The following is a 19,383-nucleotide window of genomic DNA, read 5'->3' as shown; positions in this document are numbered from 1 at the left end:
GCGGTTCATTGTTAGCCATTGTGTAGCAGATCTTAATATACATGATGATCCATCTGAGCAATGTCCTCTTATGCACGGCTTCTCCTTTCATTCTGCCCACATAGTCAACAAACAGCTGATCATACAGCTATAGATCACAAAGTCTGTTCACATAACTTCTCACAGCCCTTTTAGGGTCCAAACGAAGAAGCCGTTCCTCCTCTTTAGATAGATGTAAAGGAGGACAGAAAGTAGGGAGGGTTGATAGACTGGTCCAAGTGGAAGGGAGTGAACACCTTTGGCAGGAAAGCATCCCTGGTTCTCAGTACCAACTTATCTGCATAGAAAGTCGTGAGGGTTTCACACTTAATGCCTGCAATTCACTAACACATCTAGCTGACGTTATGGCGAGCAAAAAAATTGCTTTGAAATTAAGTAACCTTAAAGGACAACTATATAAGTGCTCAAACGGAGCACCCATAAGGGAGGTTAGCACCAAATTAAGATCCCCCTAAGGCATAAACTGAATGAGAGGAAACTTGTTAGTAAGCCCCTTAATACTACAGGGGACTTAAAAAGGGAAGGTTGGTCAGGTAAACAAAGGAATGCTGAAAGGGCAGACAAATATTCCTTAATTGTTGCAACTGCACAACCTTGCTGCGGCAGGGAGAGCGCAAAACGTAAAATATCAGACAAATGGTCTTTAAAGGGCCAATAGAATTTTCTTCAGACCACCTTACAAATTTCGCCCATCTGCAAGCATAAACCGACTTGGAATGTCTTCTGGTCGACAATATAACATCCACCACATCAGGAGGAAGTGAAAAAGAACTCAGGTTGACCTCTTCAATCTACAGGCATGTACGTGCAGGCTCTGGAGGCAGGGGTATAGAACTTGCTCCTGCAATTGTGTGAGGAGGTCTACCCTGTGAGGGAGATTGAACGCAGAGGGCACAGTGAGAGATGCAGGAGGTCTGTGGCCAATCCAGGCCTATTAATATGATTTGGGTCCGATCTTGGCGAATCTTCTGCAAAACCCCAGGAATCAGGAGTATGGGAGAAACACTTAAAACAGCTGGTAGCCCCAGTCCAATTGTAACGTGTCCCTCATTGCTCTCTGCATCGCATACTGGAGGCGGTAGAATGACAGGCAGTGCGTGTTTTCATGAGTGGCAAAACGGTCTATTTGCGGGGTCCCCCAAGCCAGAAAATGTGTTGTACCACTTCCGGATGGAGATGCCACTTGTGATCAGCTGAAAAATCCAGACTGAGACTGTCCGCAAGCACGTTCAGAACTCAGGCCAAGTTATTAGCCATGATGCAAATTTGATGGTCCTGAGCCCAGGATCAGAGTTTCTCTGCAGGGAGGATATGACCCTACTTCTCCATGATTGTTTATGTACCACATCACGGTAGCATTGTCTATTAAGACTGAACCGACTGACCATGAAGGAAAGGGAGGAAGGCCTTGAGAGCCAGACGTATTGCCCACAATTCCAACTCATTGTTATGGAACAATCTTTCTTCTGGAGACCAAGGGCCCTTGATCTCCGGATCCCCCAGATGAGCCCCCCACCATAAAGTGGTGGCATCCGTTATTACTGTGGCTACCGGAGGTAGAGGGTGAAACAGCTTCCCTTGAGACAGATTGCTGGCCACACCCCACCACTGAAGATTCGCTGCAGTGTCTCTGACGATCTTAACCGACTCCTTGAGAGCTGCTTTGTGCTGAAACCACTGCCCAAAGAGGCACCACTGGAGGCCCCTCATGTGCCAGCGTGCATGGGTGACTAACAGAATACAGGAAGCCATCAGACCTAACAGGCACAAGACCTTCAGGACTGGAACCATAGCTCCATTGTGAACATCAGAATCATAGCCTGAATGCTTAGAATCCTCTGAGAAGGGTAGGCTCAATTCACCGTAGTGTCCAGTACTGCCCCTATGAACAGGGTTAGCTGAGAGGGCACTAGGTGAGATTTGGGCACGTTGTTGGAAAAGCCAAGACTGAACAACAACGGTGTTGTCAACTGCAAGTGATGCAACACCAACTCTGGAGTCTTGGCCTTGATCAGCCAATCGTCCAGGTAAGAGAAGACTGGTATTCCCCACCTTCTGAGATGCGCTGCAACCATCGCCATCAACTTCTGTGAAGACTCTAGGAGCAGAAGTAAAACTAAATGGTAGGACCACAAACTGATAACATTGAGAGCCGAGTGAAACTGAGATGCTTCCTGTGTGATTTCAGATTAGGGGAGTGAAAATACACAGCCTGCAAATCGACCGAGACCATCCAGTCTCCCCTCTATAGTGCTAGAAGCACCTGTGCACGGGTCAGCATCTTGAACTTTTCATGCCTGAGGAACCAGTTTAGAATCATGATATCGAGGATTAGCTGCAAACGACCGCCCTTTTTGGGAATCAGGAAGTACAAGAAATAGCATCCCTGACCCCTTTCCTGCTCTGGACCAACTCTACTGAGCCCTTCTGAAGTATGGTACGAACCTTATGTCGAGGAGCAGAAGATGTTCTTCTGAACAAAAGCCTTGTTGGAGAGGAAAGGGTGGGGAAAACTCTTGGAAGGGTAGGGCGTACAAAGTTTTGCTACAGAATATTTAAAACCCAAAGGTCTGTTGTTGCAGATCTCCATTTAGGTAGAAAATAGGCAAACTGTTCTCCTGCTGGACAAGCATGCTCCAAGATGGCAAAACTAGGGCTGCTTTCCTGTAATGTTGGCCAGGGAGGAAGAGAAGGAAGATGGCTGATGGACAGCCCCATGCTGTCTACTTTTACCCGTCCCCTATAGCTCCTGTAAAGAGGATTGAAGGTCTACTGCTGTTGCTGGACTCTGCCTCGAAAGGAAAAGTTCCCGGAACCTTCAATACTGCCTATAATCTTTAGGCTGTGACTGAAGGCCTAAAGATCTTCGCCATTGCCTTACTGTCCATGACTCTCTCCAAAGCCGAATCCGCCTTAGCACCAAACAGCCTTGAACCATCAAATGGTAAATCCATTAAAGTAGCTTGTACATCCGGCGAGAAACCAGACGCCCTTAACCAAGCGTGTCTCCTTGAAGCAACTGAAGACCCCATTGCCATTGCAACGATTCAGCTGTATCTAAACCTGACTGAATGACTTGGCGGGCAGCCGCCTGACTATCATTCAATAATTCCGAAAAATTTCCTTGAACTTCGTAAGGCAAATCTGAGACCACTGCCTTGGCTGACTCTATTAATACATGGATGTATTGTCCTAACAAACAGGTTGCATTGTTCGACTTCAGGACCATACTACCAGAAAAGAACACCTTTGCAGACTGTTCCATTCTCCTGGATTCCCTATCCGCAGGAGTTGTTGGAAAAAACCCTGCAGTCAACTTCGAGGAACAGGATGCTTGTACCGCCAAACTCTCAGGTGTAGGGTGTGTGGACAAGAGCAAAGGGTCCCCTGGAGCAGGTTTATATCTCCTTGCAATGGACCTAGACACTGCTGCCGATGACACAGACTTCTGCCAGATTTCAAGAATAGGCTCAGTGAGAGCTTCATTAAAAGGCAGCAGGGGTTCAGACGAAGAAGTTAAAGAATGTAATACCTCTGTCAACAAATTACTTTTGAGTTCAGTAGATGGCAGAGGCAACTCTAGCATCTCAGCTGCCTTCCTTATCACAGCATGATATGATGCAACTTCAGGCAGTGGAATGCCTTTTGGGGTAAAATCCTCCCATTCTGCAGAGGTATCCAGACCACTTGCTACCTTCAAACTCTGAGTCCAAAGAAACTATTTAATCTTCCTCCACATCTGGATTCTCTCCATAAAAATACTGCTCCTCCTCAAGAAGCCTTTGTGTGCTTCTCTCCGGGAGCCATGCTAAAGTACCGGAGTCAATGAAGGCAAAACTGGCGATGTCGGCATCGGCGCCCGGGACTTCGGCATCTGTTCAGAAGATGTCAGTGGCACCAAAGTGGAGCAGTGCGATGCCAGTAAGGATCCAGTTGACGCTGGCAGAGGCTCAACCAGGGCCAGAGACTCTTACCAAACCTCTTCCCTCTGCGATGACGTTGCCTTTCTTGGCCCAAGAGGGGGCCAGTTAACTTGAGCCATTGGCATAAACTGCAAGAATAGAGCTTGCTGATACTGCACCAAAAAGCGCAATCAATAGGAAAGTGGATCCACGGGGCCTGCAGGTGCACCAGATGGAATCACAGCTCTACTGAAATTGCTATTTATAGCATTCAGAAAACTTGATGGGTCAGAACCCAGAGTCTGGAATGCCGGATACTCCTGCTCCTGTCTAGAAGACATAGGCTGCGGCGGAACCGGTGGAAGAACTGGATCCGGTACTGGCTCTGGGTGAGGGAGTCCAGGCAGTCAAGGCCCTTGGACTAAAGGGTGAAACTGAAGCAACACCCGGAGAGGGAGTCGGAGACACCTCACCTCTATCTTCACGTGTATTCGAATCCAAGGACACCGACCTCAGAAAGTCACCTCTAGAAGACCGAAGCCAGAAACCTTGACATTGCTTTTTTTTATGCTTCTTCTTCGACGACTTCGAAGAATGGGAAGACAGTAACTCCAACCTAGGACGAGACCTCCGATTACCTCTTTTCTCCTTCCTCGCTTTGGACATAAACAGCTACGCCTACCTCTCTGTCAACACTTTAGAATTCATTTTCTAGCACGAAGAACAGGCGTCTATGTGGTCCGAGCTCAAACACCATAGACAGTTGTCATTAGGATCATTGATGGACAGCTGACCCTCACATTCCCTGAAAGGCTTGAATCCAGACCTTCTCGGAGGAGACATTCTTCCCCGCAACAACGTTGCGATTTCTTGGAAAAAAATGTTGCAAGAGTCCAAACACGACAGAGAGCCTGAGAAAAATTGTTTCAAAATGGAACTGACGTTAGCACGCCGACGAGGGCTTTTTATGGCTCTGGTGAAGTCATTAGGAGTCGGGTGCAGAGCTGTGGCATTATTATGTCCTCCTGGGACAGCTGTAAAGAAAAGTTTCTGTGGAATGCTGGTGCATTGGGATATTCAAAAGGTAAGGCATCCATAGGTAGATGTATCCATCAGAATAGTCCCTTGCACACCGAATTACATTTTTTAAAGTAAAACTGTCAATAGAGAGATGAGAAGAAGTTTGGATCCGTGTCAGGTGACACGCAAAGGAAGGAACTCATGTCAACTTGAGGGGTTGGTGCCTATATTGGCGCCGCATCTCAATTTGGGAGCAGAAATCCATCAAGACAGAGCTGCATGGCACCACCTACCAGAGTGGAGAGGTACTGCTCAAAAGTAGTAGGATCCAGTCTGACACTTGGGAAGTATTCAAAGGGTGAGGAATCTATGCTTAGAATTCTGTATCAGAAAATTTGTAATCACTCGAAGAACATAAACATGCAGACCTTGCTGAATCCATCAAAGAAATAGCAGAGACCACTACTAGACCATTAGGCCTACCTCAGCATTTCATGGCTTCACATCCTGACTTGCAACAATATTTCCACGCATGTAATCACTCAAAGAACATAAACATGTAGACCTTGCTGAATCAATCAAAGAAATAGCAGAGACCACTAGACCATGGTGCCTACCTCAGCATTTCATGGCTTCACATCCTGACTTGCAACAATATTTCCACACAAGCCAGAGGTTTACACAATTAATGGTGTTTTGGGCATTACATGCCTATGATGCTTGCAAGTCCATACAGCTTTCAGTATCTTTGTCATGCTTATTGCAGACACTGGTCTGTTATACTGCACATGGCGAAATCACCAGGCTGTCACAATATGGGTGCCTCCACAAGGCAGCAGGAGTCTGAAAACATGAAGCCTTACCTTGTGTGGATCAGTTGAGCTGAAAAAATTGCATTCCAGAAGAAAGGGAGCTTCATGAATGATTTCATAGATGAAAACTCTTGTGTCCCCCTAGTCAAAAGAAAAAAAAATGTGATGGAAAGGGAGAAAAAGAAATAATGTATTCTCTACCAACACAAGCCTCTCCTGCAACAAAGGACTCAGTGACTGGGGAGGGATAGTTGAAGCCTTCTCAGAGCCCTTGTGAACTAACTGGTACTCAGAGTAAAGTATTCTTTGTTCGACAAAATAATATTTTATACTGCTTAGAAGTTAATTATCGCTGTGAAAGAAGTCACGTATGGCAGAATGGACTATCTCAAAATCCTATGCATTAATAGAAGTTGCAAATGAAAACACTTACTTGATTTCATTTTATTTACAAATTTGAGTACTGAACACAAAGACAGAGTAATGACTCTTCTCTTATTAGAGAAGTCATCCCACATTGGTGCCTAGTTAACCTACTATCACCAATGTTGTGCAGTCATTGTAAGACACTTTCTTCAATATAACCAAACATTGACAGCAATAGATGATGCAACAGAATTGTAATCCTCCACAGATGCCGTTAACCACATATTCCCAATTCTTAAAGCCAAATGCCATCTAAGAGGTGTTTTATCTGCATCGCTTCTACCTTCATCGTACCTCACCCTGTCCATTTTAGCAACACTGAACCCGCTGATACTGTGCTCACCTTGCCCGTCAGGAAGACAACACTTGTGTCCTCATCATAGAAAGGAATGAGGGTGGAAGGAGCCAGATCCAAGCTGATGCAAGCCACAGGACCAGTGGAGAGATCCTCTGCAGTGTACAGGTACAGCTGGCGCTCGCTGCGGCTGGAAACAAACACAATGATCTTGTGGAATAAAATACTAGAGTCATGAAGTAAGAAGATAGGGGAATATGCAACTCGAATGCATCACTCTAGACCAGTTATGGTATGAATAAATATCGAACTTCAATGTGACAAGGTGAAAAAACATACCATGCCTCTGCTTCCCACAGACCTCAAGAAACTTATATCGGCAACCTGACAAAATAACATAGAACTCCAACCCCAAAAGCATTCCACACTTCGAGGTTGGAGTTGGTATTGAACATGATGGGGTTGATTGATGAGATTACCAAATGGATCTGTCCGCAACATACTAAGTCCGTGGTTCGTCTTAAGGCAGGTGGCATCATTTCTGCTTTGTGGCTCATGGAAAGGTTATCTGAAAAGGGGCCCCCTCTCACACCTGCTATTTGTACTGGCGATAAAGCCCTTGGCCAACTTTGTTCAGAATGAATGGACGACTAGGGTATATTTGTAGATGTCAGATCACATGCTTATCACTATAGGCAGATAATGCTTTGTTGTACCTCAGCAATGCTTGAAGAGGCCTTGAACAGTCTTCAGAATGGTAGGAAAATGTAGTTGTGCAGGTGAATAGAAAAAGGTCGTACAACTTCAGCATCCTCAGTAATGATGTGTATTACCCAGGATGACCCTACAATAAGTGACAACAATTCTCGTATATTTAGGGATTTCAATATACTACAGAGATGAAGACGTTGCTGATAGGAACCGAGCTAGAACCTTGACAGCACTCAGGGGATCAGTCTCCCTCTTTAGTGCCGGGTGGAGAAGCGTTGTCCGAAATGGTCATTCTGATCGTCATAACCCAATTTACCTTAAAAAGACTTGAAGTCATTGTTAATCATATTGATTTGAGGCACCAGCAAATGTAGAGTAGATCTCCATAACAGCACGATTACAATGAGCAGCCTAGTGGGAACAAGTGCTGGAGACATTACAATGCCTGAGTGTTTGTCTGGAGGCAAAAAGATTAGGCGTGCCAAATTGGTGCACACAGAAAAAATACAGCTTTAACAAATGCATTAAGGGAACAGGGAAGAAAGACAAACACTGCATATGCATGGGACATCCAGCTCTTGTGTTTCCTCAAATTTTGTGCTGGTCCACGCACAATGAGTTCAGTAGTTTTAAAGAGGTTTGGGTCTCACAAATAGGCTTATATCCCATTGACAAGATGTACACCTTTGGGCAGCCACAGGAAAATACATGACATCCCAGGAGAATTGTTCTTAACACACTGTTCACTCACCAGAAGGGCATGGCTAACCTGGGGCGCTCCATGGGATAACAGAAGTTGGATTTGGGGATCTAAATATGAAATGGGGAGCCAATATAGAGCGGAAACTAACGGGTCTGGAATGGACTGCAATTATACAGTATTGAATGGAAATCTCCAACATAGTTTTGACTCTCATCATCAAAGCCGATATCTGTAAACAACTCTGGACACAAATACCAGGGTTAATTGTGGGGTCTAAAGAGAAGAAAGCGGTGGCAGGTTTGCAGACTCTGCCCTCTTGTAAGCTACAAGACATAAAGCATGACAAGGAGTTCACCTCAAGGCCCGTGGATATCTCCATGGTAGACTTAACTAGACAAGTGGGCAAGAGCAGAAAACACCATTATTGATGTTCCCCACAAGAAAAGTGGTAAAAATGTTTCAGCCACAGTATGGTACACAATACTGTTGAATACCACGAAGACATACATTTACAGTTGAATATTTAGCGATGAGGTCCTTAGGTAGACTAAACGGAAGCACTCTCTGACAGATATAATGACCACTGATTCGAGAGAGTAGCATATACCATATGTATAGGGTAAAAAACTGTAAAAGCCTGCCTACAGCTGTACACCGCATAAGAAACAATAAAGGGCCCAAAGCGATAGACTAAGTTCAAATGTTATATCTCCAACCTGTCGGAAATATGTACTAATGTGGGACCCTTAAAAAATGTCGATTTGATCACAGAATCTTACGTGATATACAAGTGGTTTGTAATATGCTGATGCATGCTCATATACAATACGTTAACATTTGGAAACTTATACATGCATTTCTTTCTTCTTTTGAATTCAGTAAATACCAATTTTAAGTAAATAAAACTTAAGGTGGAACAGACAGAAAAATGTTCTTACCTATCAAATCCAGACACCAAGATATATTTGCCAGCGCATACCCAAATCAAACGGGCTCCTCGTCCACCCTCTGGCCCTGGGCCCTCCTACAAAAGGAATTAAACGAGAGTCAAAATGCACCCCTTGTGCCTCTCACTGTAGAAGGTGCAGAGGTTATTCCTATCCACAGGAAAAGCGACAAGGCACCAGTCTCATTGACAACAGGGCTTTAAGAGGCAGGTACTGACAGCCAAGAATGTAAACAGTCCAATACTTTCACATATGGTCCCACTTCTGCTTTATGAAGTGGAAGGACTGACGTTGGAGAGGAAACAGCCCAAGAGTGGATGAAACAGAATTTTGGGATCTTGACATGGCCTTTGTTCACATCTGTTGACATGTTTCCTAATGTAGCACCTCTACATAGTTTTCCACTGGGCTAGAAGACAGAATACAGCACATTCAAAGTGCTTCCATTGCCTCTCTTTACTGTATTTGTGTATATCCTTTATTTTCCTGGAGAGCTGAGACCCGCCACCCTAGATGGCCAAATGAGTTTGAATTGTTGACTGAGCGACAAATGATTCTTGGTACTCATTTAACCCCCTCTTCATTTGTCATTCACCACCCTCTCTCTCAGCTCACCTGCACAGGCTCCAGACTCTTGCGTGGCTCATAGATGCGGACCTTGCCATCCTTGCAGACTGATGCAAGGCGCTGTCCATCGGGGCTCCAGGCCAGGCTAAAGATCTATAGGTGACAATGACAGAGAGGTGTAAGGGCAACGCTTCCAGCCGCCTTGCAGCAGATGCTCACTAACTCATACTGTCATTTCTACTCTGCCCTTCAACTGATGCCTCTCCCACTCACATAGGGCCTCTGCAATACAGGCATTGTTCCCACACCTGATACCTACCAACACACTACAATTTCATTTCATACACTACACACAATTCTCCAAGCCAACCCCAACTTCCAATTCTCAATGTAACCCAATTGAAATTACTGAAGCTGACAGCTTAATCTTGTTACGCCCAAATCTCACTGGCCCATTCATTGCTTCACTGACTACCAACCAATTGCGCCCCATTCCTCCTGTTGCAACGACTGGCCTGCATCAAAAACACCAACTTTCACTGCATCACATATTCTCTATTATACAACTAAAATACCTATCTCATCTATTACAGACAGATTAGAGATGGTTAACTTTGAATGCCAGAAATGCTTTTAGCTGAGGAGTTAAGTAGAGGAGAGCGAAACTTGAGTTGTCAAAGATATCAATCAAAATCGTGAAGTGATTTAGTCACTGTTACACATGCATAGTTTGATGTTAGGTATGACATCTCCATTTCATCTACCCTTGCACTTATCATCTGTGCAAGAGGTAGACGTGTCATAGGAAAGACATACATAACATGGGCTGCCTGCTTACGCCCGTGCTCTAGAGTCTATCTTGTGTCATGTTCCCCACCACCACCCTCAAGGCATCCATCTCCTCCCTCCTCCTTCCTCCACCCAAATTTTAGAATCTGTACCTGGCATCCTATCACCTTCCCACACCACCCTCAGTATTACACACCCCTCCCACATGTAACAAAAAACATTTACTCGTAAAGCAGTAATATATGGTTGATAAATTCTGGCTAAACACAACTGTTTCACAAGTGAGGAATATATTAGAACACCTAGTGATACGATACGATGAGAAGAGCCTAGTCTGAGGATGTATTCCAGTCAACAAGAAAAAAGAAGAAAAAAAAGACAAAGAGAGAATAGACTTGTTAAGATTGAAAAACTAAACTTCTACGGCCTTAAGGAAGGACTCCCAGGGGCTACATCTTTTGCCCCGATTTTCCAATCAGAGAGGGAATTTGAAACCTATTAACAAGCGCTGACATCTTCTAAGGTCTGATTCTATTATGAAGTAATGTCTCAACTTCACTGAAAACGATGTTCATTAGGGCATAAAATGTAAGGGACAAATTAACGAGTAGTCCGTTTGAACATTTAGCGCCACTAGAAGTGGGTATCGGAAGTCGGGTTCTTGTGACTTTTTTAATGTCTGCTCGCTTGCTCTTACAAAGTGCACCAACATTGTTGGCAGTAAAGGCAAGATATACTTAGAGAATCATTTAACTGCATGAGCATTTACATGTTTACATGTCTACATAATCCAGTGCCATTATGCCTTGCTTTATGTTAGGACTACCAAACACTAACAATGAGTTAGGGTCTAGGGACATGTGCTATATGGAAATAAAAGGATAAATACCACAGCTAATACTTCCATCTGGAATATGCACGTGTAGGCAGAAGAGGAATTTAAGAAGTGAGTATTATGAATCAAGTTTAAGACACCTTGAATCTAACATTATCATTACATTTGCAAGTTAGAATTATTTCTTGAAACGGTGCGTATCTCTTCTCATCTTATATATGTATATGGGTGAATTCTATTAATTACTGTATGATGAAAATGTATGGAAATGTCAATGAAATCGTATCAATTCAAATCTTATACAATTTCCCAAAATGCTTCTGTGCGATTTAGATATTTTTTGCTTTAGGAGTTTATTTGTATGATTCATATATCGTTTTGCAGTTAGCTTATTCCTTTTTACATTCCAATATTTTTTACTGGAGTTTTCTTATATCACTTACACAGGCATTCTCATCTTCCAGTTAACATCATTCACAGTCAAGATAATTTGTAAACCAACAACCTTCCACCCCATCTCTCCCTTCACCTTGCCCCCCACCCCCCATTTTCTCCAGTACCTGTTAACGCTTCGTTTTTTGTCCCAACGCCTCTGTCCATCCTTGAGTGTCACACAGACCCTCTGCTGCTTTCCTCTGCCATTCACCACAACCTTCACGCTCTTATTAGTTAACTCGATGCTCTTTTAGTAGGACGGAAACCCTCAATCGATGCAGCCACACTGTGAGCTTTAGTCTCGCCCTAAATAAGTCACAACCAGGTTCCAAAGTTCGATAAATTACCTTCCCTTATTACAGATTGGAGGGGAATCCTATGCTGTTTACAATGTCCCATGCACAGTAAGGAGCTGTATACCCCTGCCCTGAGTGCCCAACTGCAAGTGAAAATGCTACCCTGACTTCTTCTTTGGCTCTAGAATCACAGTAATGTAGCATTTGCGCAAAAGCCTGGGCTTGTCATTGATAATGATTGGTCCAGAACCTGGTCTGTGACTTGGAGTAGTGCACTAAGCTTGCTTTCACTGTGGCATAGGACTACTGTCTATGCCTGGAGTGAGAAACACTCAGCGGTGGTGGCAGTGTACCATGTTTTGTGAATCTTTAGTGTTTCCAGACCTTTTTAGATCTCTCCCACACAGCGCATGCACTGTCCTGCAAAAAGTATTGTTTGCAATTCATTGGGCTGACAACCCTCCCACAGCACGCCATTCGTTGTTTACCTTGTCACTGATTTGCAATCATTGGATTGCTTAGCTCTCGTAGGCATTCCCTTCCTATGTTTTGTTATCTCCTCCCAGGAGCAAAGATTAAGTATATATGTTCTTTCTCGTCTTTGCTCTTCCTCATTTTTTTAAATGTACTAATTTTTTTATTTATAAGTGCTTCAGTATTATTTCTGGACATGCAATATGCTTTCCTAGTTTTAACGCAGGCATACACCTGATTTATGTTGCTTTCACCCTATCTGCTGTCTTTAGTGACAAGTTAGAAACTTACACCCACAACTGTACTACTCTACGCCACTTTACTGTACACCTCCCCACTCTAGTCTACACCACTCCACACCATGCAATTCCACTCTAGGTCACTCTTCTCTAACCTACACCACTTTAGTTTATGACACTCCACCCAGTGGCACTCTATGGCAATCTACACCATTCCACGCCACTTCATTCCCCTCCACACAGTGCCACTCTAAAACACTCTATGCCACTCCATTCTACACCACCTGACTTCGCTCCTCTCCAGTCTGTTTCACACGACTTTTGACTGTCTTTGACTGCTGCTTCAGGAAAGCTGATGTCAGCCAAGTGGAAAGGTCTCACACTTCATTGTGTCCATGTTTTGGATACTACTGTTTGGAGCCAGCCCCTTTGCTACTTGTTGTGAGAGCTTTCACTTTGCACAAAGTGTATGTTTGAGGAGCATGGCAGAAAAATGCATTTGAAGCATTAAAGACTGTGGATCCACATCTCTTGTCAGGAAAATGCGTCTAAAAGTGGGATCTAGGCCACCTCCCTTGGTTCGAGTTCCAAGTTCTTCTTGTCAAATGTCTGCTGTGCTACCAGGGCTGTTGTGCGCCAAACTCCCAGAGGTAAAGGGACATCACTTGATGTCTGTACTTTCTGCTAGAGGAGCTAAAGGTTGCCCTAAAGTGCCTAGAAGCCTGCCTACATGTGTAGAGAGGAAACGAGTGTGCCAGGTCCTGCAGGAGGAGGGACTGTCCAGTAGGAGAAGTGCAGTACATTTCTGGCATGGGGCTGGTGAGACTGGTGATGCCGCTGCCAATGTTAAGGAGAGTAGGCACGTGGCATCTGAAGCAGAAAGCCCTGTTTGGCCAAGAGGTCCATACTGCTGAAGACACCATCACAGAAAACTCAGCCCGGAGGACGCAATGCTCATTCCTAAGCACCTATCTGCACCTGGCCATGGAGGCCACCACTGCTGAAAAAAAGAGTGTTGCTGCAAATATGCCACCCCACTTCATGCAGCTGTCCCTGTTTCAATACAAGGTCAGGGCCGCAGTCCCCTGCAGAATTGAAGCGGCATTAGCAAAGTTGGGTATGCAAACTGCACCTGCCACACCTCTAGACCTGCAATCTCAAGCAGCAGATAAAAGCAGGGTTAGTCTGCTACCGGAATAAGAGACCCAAATGCGCAGATGAATTTGCTGCGTGGACTTAGCATTTCAATTCAATATTTTTTAAAGATTTGGATCTCCAATGAGGTCCACATAAAGTATACATACATTTATTACATAGTAAATATAATAAAACATAAGGACAATTCATTTCTCAGTCCATTAATAAATATCGAAACCCTTCATAGCTGGTCTTAGATTTTCCCTTACATAGCATAAATAGATATTGTCATTTACCCTAATGAGTGCGATAAAAATAACATTTCTCAACATTAAGGCCAGTAAACAGCAACGAAATGTTAAATGAAAAACCTCTACCAAAACAAGTGGCACAAGTTTAGGTCCATACTAAACAATAATAGCTTTGTGATAGTTTCAGTTTAGAATAATGTACAACATATCAGTTGCTTGGTAAAAAACAGAAAAGCGTTCTGAAACAATCAGCGTATTTGGATAAACAATACATTTTTCTTTAACCACAGGACCTAAAAACTAAATATAATCTAATTTTGTGCAAAAAGCGCATTAAATAGCAGCAACTATATATGCAAATTTCTAAAACATATTACATCAACGTATAACAGCTTCTTTAGAAAATCAGGATTTAAAATAGCAGCATGAGTGTGGGAGTACAACATATACCGATTGTGCTAATAAAAGTTGAATAATAGCCAATACATGTGCAAAATACAATCAAAAAGGGAAAAGAGTACCAAGACTCCTTAAAAAGACACCAAGGCCCAGGACTTAACAGCGTAATTAAAGGGAGAGCCATGTGTCTAAAAGGTGAACCGATTTAAAAGAGTATGTAAAAAGTTAAAATATATTCATAAACTCCTTAAAAAAATGGAATAGTTTTGTAAAAACATCGGACAAAGCCAACGACGACGACTCCAAACCAAAGCTACCAATGCTGGGCATACAAACAAGACATGATCCAGGTTCTGAATGCTCAGCTCACAGAAGTTACGATTTTTCCATTTTTCACGCACTGAGACCTGTTTGCCATTAGGTCATTTAAAGGTAAAAGGTTAATGCGACATAGGGTAAGCCATCGTCGATTTCCATGATCTAGGTTCCAAGATAAATATTTCTGAGGTATTCTCGGTGAATTCAACCTGGCTATTAACTTTAACCTCTTTTTAGAATTGCAAAATGTAATATCTCGATTATAGCTGATCTTACCACTTGTATTTTTTAAAAAGGATTTCAATTCTGAAAGCGAGAGGGTGATCACTGATTCTTCTTGTGCACAGAAGACTTTCAGTGCCAGAGAACAGTCACAAGAGAGGGAATATTTACCTACTATACCACCAACAATTTCTTGGCACATGCAATCTCTTAATGTATATGACTCACTATTTTTTTAATGATATCTCCAATGCAGAATCCTGGATAAACCTTGGATATGGGAGCTTATCAAGCTTAAATCTAATCTGATAGCAGCTATTGGGACTAGAGCGTTAAAATTACATAATTTACGTAAAATCTGGCCTTCAATCCTATCTAGAAATAAACAGCCCTTTACAGGAAATGATTCAATAGCATAAAGCAAAGTCGGAGGGATTTTTGCTTTAAAAACAGTGAGCAGATGTAAAAATGCCTTCGACCCATGGCACTATATAAAATACGCAAGCCATTTGCGTGAGATGGCGCTTTACATGAACGGTTTTCGATATGAAGTTTATATCCTCGTATTAACCGCTATTAATTTCCCTAAATAGAGAAAGGAGTCTACCACCTCCAACTTTTTATGACCAATTTTCCACTTAAAATGACAACATTTTCTAGTTCTATTACATTTCATGATAAAAAAATTTGCTTTTCGAAACATTAATCTTCTGAAGTGTGCCACTGTGTATTTCTGTAATGATATTAGCTTTTAATTCAGCCCATTAGGGGTTAGGTCCATCACTACTATATTGTCAGCATACAGGAGGCATGGAAAAGAACGGCAGCCTATCTTTGGTGCATCTCCCTCTAAATGAGAAAAACATTTGGGTAAATCTGCTATATAAAAGAAAAAAAGCAGCGGTGCTAATAAACAACTTTGTTTCAGACCATTTTCTATAGTTATTACAGATGGTAAGCCCTGATTTCCTCCCATTAATACCTGGCATCATGTTTGAGAATGTAGGGTAATAATTAAAGATAGCAGAGGAGAGGGCACTTCCATTTTATGTAATTTTCTCCCTAGTAGTGGTCGGTCTACCTTATCAAAGGCCGTTGAAAAATCTATAAAGGCCGTATAAACGTTTGACCTACGACCTGCTTGTTCTATATGGAGGAACTTCTTCTCCACCAGCCATTCAGTGAGGTAATCAAGAATACTACAAGCAAATATTTTCCCCACCACATCTAATAGAGCTATTTGCCGGTAATTACCCGGATGATGTCTATGGCCCTTTTTGTACAGAGGGATTATAATACTTCCAGACAAAGATGGGGGCGTCTTCCCCTGGGAACAGCATAAATCAAACAGTGAAGTTAGGTAATTAGCCCACAACAGAGGTTCCATTTTAATTACTGTCATGGGAATTTCATCAGGAACCATTACTCCTGCGGCTCTCATTTTTAAGAATAAATCCTACCACTTCACTCATAAAGGGGGCACAACGCACAGTCCGCGCTGGTTTGTCCTGGAGTGCTGAAGCGGGGGGTGGGGGGGGGTGGGGGGACAGATACTTTATCGCTGACACCTTCTGACCCGGAGTCAACGAAGTAGTGGTTGTTCACTCCTCCCCCCCACATACTATAGCGACAGAGGCTACGGCCTACGCCAGCGTGATCCAAAAGCTGAGGGCCGGAGAAGAGAACCCCCCAGGGTGGAGCACCATGTCGGGCGGGAGAGGCCCAAAACTTACGCAGCAGAACAAACTAGACACATATACTTGCCCAAAGGCAGCTATTCCCGAGCACCTCACCCGGGATAGGCCTGCAGGGGGGTCGGAGGGGGACCTCCCCGCGCTTACCCTAAAATATGTCATGGAGGCGATCGTCGGAGTGAGAACATCCATGGAGCAGAGGACAGACGCAATAACAGTTGAGATGACACTCATCAGAGCGGACATCACCAGAATGAGCGAAAAGGTTAAACAACTGGAGGTGACCTTGACTAGTCTTGTCGACGACGTCTCCCAACTCCGGAACGAAGTCCAAGAACTGAAAACCTTTAAAAAATTCACTGACGACAAGCTGGATGATTTTAAGGGGCGCACCAGACAATATCACATACAAATTATTGGGGTGCCGGAGAAAGCGGAGGGACGGCAGCTGATCTCTTCGTTGAGGATGTCATACTCAACCATCTACGCCATGGGTACTCACAAACGTTCTCTCAGGGGCCAAATTTACAGTGTGATTTGTGGCCGAGGGCCGCACCGGTGAGGGCGGGGTCAGTGGGGGGCGGGGCTAGAGGGGAAAAATTCACTATCGTGAGGCAAAATATATGGTACAGAGTAAACGTTTCGCTTAAGATGATAGGGCAAAACTAAGATATCCCCGGGTTTGATATGCAATCACAGGAGTGGCAGTAAAGGCAAAGGTCTCAGTTAGTATTAATAGAAATCATAAAATGTTAGTATTAAGCCTTAGCTAGCTATATGTCAAGCCCATCAATGTCTAACACACACTGTTAACTCATGCATATACGGCTTATTTAATGGAACACAGTATTTAAATATCAATAAGGGGGGGATGGGCACACTTAAAGCAAAAAACATGTCCAGAGAGGAAGGTCTTCAGTAGTGTTTATCCTCAAACTAGGTCCAGTTACATTATCATCAATGTAGTCATTATTTCAAGTCTCACACATCATCGGCACCTTTCTTCAGATCTCCAGTTGCATTTTGATAAATGGACCTCATAAAATTGTGATGGTTGCACTACATCATGATTATTAATCAACTTCACTACCACTGACCAATTTTACTTGCATTAAGGAAGTTCAATGGAGTTTAGCAAATGCTAGCTATTCAAACTCACAGGCAGCATCCCCTCGAATGCTCACATGGACTCCCTGTAAACTCTGTGAAGTACGACTGGAGAAGGCACGGTTACCCTCAAACCAACCACCAATCGTAAACATCAATCATTTGAGACCTGCTATAAAGAGAGGTTGTTTTCTTGAAAACAAAATAGAAATGCCCAACATTAGTTTATTTAATGATAAACTCTCCTACCAAAGTCTGCAACTGGCACAATTTAGTTTAAAGCCCCGTTCTCTGAAACATCAAAGATGCACTTAACAGCATCAGGAATTTCGGATGAACAGGAAGGATTTTTAATATACAAACATTAACGTTGGCATTCAAGGCCCTATGTTTCCACCCACATTGAGCCCAGTCACCTGCATGGTCTGAGAAGCTCTGCAAATTTCCTTCCTTTTCAAACCAGACACGTACTCGTGTAGACCTGCACAGAGTGTGTGCGCCTTGCACACGTCTGTGGGCTCTTCCTGAAATGCTGAGAGGACATTAGTATGTCCTAGTGCTCAAGGAACATGGCTTGCTTCTGAATGTGTGCCTGCTCGGCCATCGCGCAGCACGAGTTCATTCATATCTTCCACTGCACTTCTCGCCATGTACTCGTGCACACCGAAGGTGGCCAATTAAAAGAAGCCCGACAGCTGTTTATAGTGCCTGAGCATACATATAGCATTAGAACACAAGGGGATAAAAAGAATGAACTCCTTACAAGCCAAGCGCAAAATGATGTGATTCTTTCAAAATACCAGTGGGGGACAAAAACCGAGAGCTCTCCAGAGGTGGCCTTTTGTATGATACTGAAAGGAACAGGCTTTTATCTCCATGGCTCGTTTTTCTTGAAAACTAGGAAACAGCACAGGCTGGTACACTAAAAGTCAGCCAACGCCATGCTGCAGTGAAGATTGTCCGGGTCTGCGGGCGGACAGGACGTCGTCACCACGGTCACAGGAAGCTTCCTAAAAGGTCCTTTAAAAGTCAGCTGTATGCGGGACCATAGGACGGGGGGGAGGGGGGAGGGTTGTTGTTTTGTTACTGGGAGGATGGGGGATGGGGGGGGGGGGATGGTGTTCTGTTGAGGTGTTGATGGGGGGGGATGCTCTTGCTCAGCTTTGGGGTCTCGGATACGCGCGTGGGATTCCACAGCTTGCAATTTTAGCGTTCAGTCACTGTGTTCTTCCCTCTGAGCCACCGCGCCACCTATTGCCAACCCTCTGGAGATACATCCCCTCTTCTTTGACTGTATTCCATGTATCCTGCCTCCTATCCCCCTCCCCCATGGTTTGTTTTGTTTCAATAAAAAAGTTTTAAACATAAAAGTCAGCTGTAAAAGCGCTTACAGCTGTCTTTTAAAGGGCCTGTGCTTCCCGCCGGATGCCGTGTCTGATGTCACAGAGGCGGCAGGCCCAGAGACAAGCAGTAAACAGAGAAGATGGCCGCAGGAGCAAACGTAGTGAATGCGGATTGAATACGTAATCACTACGTATGCTCCTGCGGCCATTTTCTGTGCTTATTTCCAGAACTGGCATATGGCAACAAGGTCCGCGGGCCGCCAATGAAGGCCGGCCGGGCCGCTGGCGGCCCGCGGGCCGTACTATGAGTACCCGTGATCTACGCCCTAAGGGCCTGTCGCAATTCTTTGAGGTTGAAAAGGCCCATAGAGTCCCGAGGGGACGTCTGAAGCCTGGCACCCCCCCCGTCCGATACTGGCCAG

At 44.0% G+C, this 19,383-nt stretch overlaps 1 protein-coding gene across 1 annotated transcript in view; it reads right to left on the bottom strand.

Moving 5' to 3' along the window:
- The window catches only part of CORO7 (coronin 7), an 850,148-nt gene that overhangs the window by 66,443 nt on the left and 764,322 nt on the right, over positions 1 to 19,383 (bottom strand). Inside the window, exons 20-23 of the mRNA XM_085628451.1 lie at positions 9,471 to 9,575; positions 8,847 to 8,932; positions 6,543 to 6,684; positions 5,825 to 5,914 (exon numbers count right to left, since the gene is read on the bottom strand). Of these exons, the coding sequence (XP_085484577.1) occupies positions 5,825 to 5,914; positions 6,543 to 6,684; positions 8,847 to 8,932; positions 9,471 to 9,575 (423 nt within the window). The remainder of the gene's footprint in view (positions 1 to 5,824; positions 5,915 to 6,542; positions 6,685 to 8,846; positions 8,933 to 9,470; positions 9,576 to 19,383) is intronic.

Source organism: Triturus cristatus, chromosome 10, assembly GCF_964204655.1.
Source record: "Triturus cristatus chromosome 10, aTriCri1.1, whole genome shotgun sequence".
Taxonomy (NCBI): Eukaryota; Metazoa; Chordata; class Amphibia; order Caudata; family Salamandridae; genus Triturus; species Triturus cristatus.
This window is presented reverse-complemented; position numbering and strand designations above follow the sequence as displayed.